At 48.1% G+C, this 5,355-nt stretch overlaps 1 protein-coding gene across 1 annotated transcript; it reads left to right on the top strand.

Annotated features, from left to right (window-relative positions):
- Positions 1-356: 356 nt before the first annotated feature.
- Positions 357-4,625, top strand: Fabp1 (fatty acid binding protein 1). Its single transcript, XM_005364771.2, has 4 exons — positions 357-510; positions 2,086-2,258; positions 3,393-3,485; positions 4,505-4,625. The coding sequence occupies exons 1-4, from the start codon at positions 444-446 to the stop codon at positions 4,553-4,555; spliced, it is 384 nt and encodes a 127-aa protein (XP_005364828.1). The 5' UTR covers positions 357-443; the 3' UTR covers positions 4,556-4,625.
- The last annotated feature ends 730 nt before the right edge of the window (positions 4,626-5,355 follow it).

Genomic DNA, 5,355 nt, shown 5'->3' with positions numbered 1-5,355 from the left:
ATATATGTGTGTGCATTTGAATATAAATATATGCATACATACATCTAGATATGTATGTATACATATGTACATTGTTAGAGACATGATTGACATATGTCTGTTGCACATATACAGCTGTGCACATACATGGCAAGCACACACACTTATTTCGTTAGTGGTGGTAAGTCCCCATAAAGGCGACATTACAGAGAGCTTTGTGCTTGATTGGCACTCAGTAATGTTTGCTGAATTCGAACAAACCTCTGCCTTGCCCATTCTGATTTTTATCGCTGACCATTGCTCTCAGGAGTTAATGTTTGAACCTGGCCATAAAGAAATCGACAACCACTGACCTATGGCCTATATTTGAGGAGGAAGAAGCCCCTTATAAAATAGCCAACAGTGGATGGCCTGAGAGGCAGAGCTGCTGTGGTCAGCTGTGGAAAGGGAGTCTCATCGCCACCATGAACTTCACCGGCAAGTACCAACTGCAGAGCCAAGAGAACTTTGAGCCCTTCATGAAGGCGATGGGTGAGTGCTGGGTGGGACACCAGAGCTGAGGTAACAGCAGTGAGGGTCTAGCCCTGCTATCCGCAGCTAGTCAAGGTCTGATGTTGAGGTGGAAGGAAGGGTCCAGGCTATCCCAGATTGAGGAGTGCTTTAGTGCCTTTCCTGGTCTCTTGCTACTTCACTGCTCCTCACTGGACAAGGCCACTGGGAGGCAGTGGAAATGATGCTGAATTAGACTGACATGCGTCTCCTGGTTCTTCGTTTCATGGCCTTGTTCATTCTCTCATCCATTCATTCATTTTTTTTCTAGCAATCATTGCCTCAAAACTAAGCATGCCTCAAGCACTATGCTCGTACATGCACCAGGGAGACAGAATGAGATCAGCTATAATCCTGAACGATGTTTGGAGACAAGGCTACAATACTGATCAGTTATTTGAGGATAAATGCAATGAAGTGCCCCTTAATATGTATGACTTCATACCAGGATCGCAATGGCCATATTTAATACTTACCATAAAACTTAGTTGATCACTGTTGAGGAAACTGAAGCCAAGAAAGGGAAGTAACTATGACAAGGGCCACCTATAGGAAATATTTGAGTTGGAGCGAGAAGAAGGCGTTGAGTCCCAGAGACCCTATTTAGATACTCTATGTCTCCCAGGGTACAGGAGGGAAGACCTGGTGGTGAAGGCTGAGCCTGGGACCAGGGAGAGAGAGCCCCGTGAGCAGAGGGTGAAGTGGGACAAAGGAGGGTACCAGCAGGGGAGAGATGAGAAAAGCAAGAGCAGGGAATGGAAGACACTCAGGCCACCCCAGGACTGAAAGCTGCTTTTGTGGACAAGACACAGCTCACAAGCGTGGGGACCCCCTAGCTGAACAGAGGGCTCTCTACTCTGTGACCTCCTGTTCCTGTGAACCTCCATTCAAGGAAAGGCACAGATTTGCTGTGAAATCTGCAAAGCCCTACTCTAGGGTCAAAGACTTTTATACATTACACACAAGAGCCACGACTCCAAAGGCCACAGCAAGGTTGTCTGGCAAGGTCCCACTTTGTGTGGGGGGCCGTTTGATTTGGAAGATAAATATCCCGGAGGATGAAGTGTTCCCCCTCTAAGAACAAGGCCACTGAAGAAGGAAAATCGGGAGCGAGAAGGAGTAAAGAGTATGGAGCCACAAAGGAAAGGGGCTGAGGCCAAATGGGGGTCTTCGCCACAAATGAGTTGGAGGGCTGGGAATGCAGATCAGTGGGAAGAGTGCTTGCCCAGCTCGCATGGAGCCCTGGGTTCAATCCCCAGAACATATAAGCCAGGTATGGTGACACATGACTGTAATCCCAGCACAGGGAGGTGGAAGCAGGAGGATCAGATGCTCAAGGTCACCCTCAACTATAAAGTGAGTTAAGGCTACAAGAGACCCTGCCTCAAAAACTAATAAGACTAACTGGGAAAATAGGAGCAGGCCACTGACTTTCCCTGTCAGACACCAGAGGCCTCCCTGCTCACAGGTCTACCATATAGTAACCATGTGAGGCCTCAGGAACACGCAATGACCTCTCTGCTTCTCCTGTCTCTAACCACACATGCCCTCTTCCAGGTCTGCCTGAAGACCTCATCCAGAAGGGGAGGGACATCAAGGGGATATCAGAAATCGTGCATAACGGGAACCATGTCAAACTCACCCTTACCTACGGCCCCAAAGTGGTCCACAACGAGTTCACCCTGGGGGAGGAGTGCGAGCTGGAAACCATGAGCGGAGAAAAGGTCAAGGTATGTAGTCCCACCTCCTGTTTCCCAAAAGTTCTCTTCACATAGACCATGTCATTGAACACAGTTCAGCAGGAGACGTCTGGGCTCTCACTATGGAGGACATGGGGGAATAGGGCACAAGGTGAGATTCTCAGTCACAGGGTCTCCCAGGCACAGTGCTACTGGCTCTCAGGAGCTCGGGAGCTCAGGAACTGAGGCAAATCGGTATCACTGAAAATCTGAGTCAGGACAGCTTCACCCCCTCAGGGCGGTGGTTCAGGGAAGCAGCACCAGCTGGCTGTGGGCTGTGGGAGCAGTGGACAGGTGATAGCAGAGATCGGGGCTGCGGGTCCTCTCACCTGCCCGGCCCTCTGAAGCCTGTGCAGCCCAGGGTAGCCAGTGGACGGTGCGTCTGCTCTGTCTGCTCCTGCCGTTCCTGGCAGCCTTGTGCCTCAGGCTCAGCAGGAGTCTCTGCCTCTTCAGGTTGCTCTTGTTTCTGCCTTTCTTCTTTCAAGGTGAAGAGCAGAGGAGGGGGTTCTCCTGACCCACTCATTGCGAGGGTTGGGGTGTCCTGGGTTTTCTAAAGACTCATTGTGGAGGCAGATTTTGGACATTGTGTCTTTTGTTCCTGACTAGATTTCTCCCTCCACCCCTCCTCTGCTTCCCTCCATCCCCTCCTTTCTTCATATTTTTTTTTTCCTCTAGCATTTTGCATGTAGCCCAGACTGGCCTCAAACTCAGTATCTTCCCGCTCCCGCCTGCTGAGTGCTGGAATTACAGTGCTGTACTGTGCCCAGCCACAGCTCTGCATCCGCTTACATCTGTCCTTGATATACAAGGCTTGGAAATGGCACCACAATAGGAAAGACTAAAAAGTCTAAAAAGCAGACTGTGTCCCCTCAGCGGCTGGTGATTGGAGTTCTGCTACAACCTCCCTCTGTAAGCTTCAGAAATGGGAGTTTACATTTTATTTTAGTTTTTATTTTTCAGGAGAGAACCACTCAGGCAGATTTGACATTCTCTTTCATTCATAAATTTCCGTTCAGCCCTAGAGAACTGGTGATGAGCAGGACGTTTGACTCATTGTTAGCTGTTACCATGCAGGGAAACAACCCCACTGGCTCCATTGCTAGGCCTTTCCTCTCTTCCCCGCAGGCAGTGGTGAAGATGGAAGGTGACAATAAGATGGTGACAAGCTTCAAAGGCATGAAGTCCGTGACTGAACTCAATGGCGACACAATCACCAACGTAAGTAGCACTCGGGTCTTGCCATCCCAGTATTTGAGGGGAATGGAGACGTAAAGGGTGAGGGGCAGCTGGACAACATCACTCATTCTCCATCTTTTTCTCCTCGAGACCTTGACATTGCCACTTAAGAGAATCCATTGCGTACCCTGTAGTGGATACATGTTGTCTTGAATCTTTCAAACAACACTTTTCTAAATGGAGAACAAGGCTATGACCAGGAGAGCTGATCAAGTGGTAGACAGGTCCCCCAGAACTGGGTCCATCTCTTAGGGTGTCAATCATGAAGCAACATTCACTCCCCACTCTCACAGCAGAGCAGGTGGGCAGAGAGGAATCACCCTGGACTGAGACCAGATGCATCTCCTCTAGTCTGCCTGTCTCCTACAGTATAAAAAAGCCTATGGGGGGGGGGGTGACTGCTGGAGCTAAGGAGCACCTTTCCCAACTGATAACATTAGACACAAAATCAGAGGCCTGAGAAGGAGGGAAGGACCATTCAGCATCAGCCCTACAATTGATGGGTTTTGTTTTCCCTGCTGTGCTGACACTCTGAGCATGCTAAGCAAGCATCCTGTCACACAAACACATGCCCAGTGTTCTCGTGTGCTTCATTCACATGTTTAAGAGGAAAATCATAGGGCCGCTTCTATGTTCCAGTCTAGTTGCCAGTGTATCCACGTACATATCCTTCTTTCTCTTCAGCCACAGTTAATGTGCAGTAAGAGATCGCAATAAAATTTTGAGACAACAGATTGGGTGTCTCCAGATGGTTTTCCTATAGCTGTCATTGATTCAGGAAACAGTTCAGTGGCTGGCAGGGCAGCCCTCCACATGAGCAAGAGAAATGACAAGATACAGCATGGTGTTTTAGACAAAGTTGCCAACCATTCCTCTGCCCAGAAAGAAAACAGAAATTTTTAAAGTTGTCTCATGTGTGAACACATCTGGGGATGTTATTATTTGTTTCTTTTACAATTACCATCAAGAAAATATTTCATAATCTCTCTTCTGACTTTCAGACCATGACACTGGGCGACATTGTCTACAAGAGAGTCAGCAAGAGAATTTAGACAAGGCTGTGTTTCCTATTCTTTTACAGTGTAAAATTTATGCAATAAAGTTACCTTTGTTTTGAAAGTATTTCTTCTTGAGAGTTTCTCATTGTGGCAATGCTTTTTTTAGTGTGTGTGTGTGTGTGTGTGTGTGTGTGTGTGTGTGTGTGTGTGTTGGGAATTAAACACAAAGCCTTGCACGCGTGAGCATAAGCTCTATCACTGAACTACACTCCGAGCCTGGGCGTTTTCAGTGAACATTGGTCACCTATAACTTTGTAATTATAATCTGTGAGGCACTCTACCAGCTCAGATCTGTGGTGTACTGTTCACCCTGAACACCAGCCTGACTCAGGTGTCCTTGACAAGAATTCCAAGTGTGGCTGCATCTGTGGAGTGACCAGCATGCCTCTCTTTGCTAGTCACATGGATAAGAAGCTGGAGCCAGAAGGACTCAGTGAGTCTGAGGGTGTCTCTTCGAGGAAGGCCAGGCAGGCAAGGGGGAGGCACTGTCATAAACACAGCGACAAGTGACCCACCCATCAATGGACAGGCTCTAAAAGCTTGGGCCCCTCAGCTGCCAAATGAACAACTTTTTCTCTTATTGGAGAGCTTAATGTACAGAAGCAGTACAGGTGGAATTCCTTCACAACATAGGCAAAAACAGGACGCAGAAAATGGAAACAACCCCCTGAATACTACTTGTCCCAGGCTGCTAGGGGCTTGGTATGAGTTGAACAGCAACCAGCAGAAGTCCACACACTGAAATCCTAATGCCCAGTTGCTCAGAAAGTGACCTTATTTAGAAACATGTTATT

Source organism: Microtus ochrogaster (genome assembly GCF_000317375.1).
Source record: "Microtus ochrogaster isolate Prairie Vole_2 chromosome 14 unlocalized genomic scaffold, MicOch1.0 chr14_random_3, whole genome shotgun sequence".
Classification (NCBI taxonomy): Eukaryota; Metazoa; Chordata; class Mammalia; order Rodentia; family Cricetidae; genus Microtus; species Microtus ochrogaster.
The sequence above is the reverse complement of the archived record's forward strand: the minus strand, read 5'-3'. Positions and strand labels throughout refer to the sequence as shown.

Bases quoted from the DNA above. Each gene is read 5' to 3' on its own strand.
- Fabp1 (XM_005364771.2), top strand. From the start codon at position 444: ATGAACTTCACCGGCAAGTACCAACTGCAGAGCCAAGAGAACTTTGAG. The intron at 511-2,085 runs GTGAGTGCTGGG...GCCCTCTTCCAG, and splicing joins GCCCTTCATGAAGGCGATGG to GTCTGCCTGAAGACCTCATC. The intron at 2,259-3,392 runs GTATGTAGTCCC...TCTTCCCCGCAG, and splicing joins TGAGCGGAGAAAAGGTCAAG to GCAGTGGTGAAGATGGAAGG.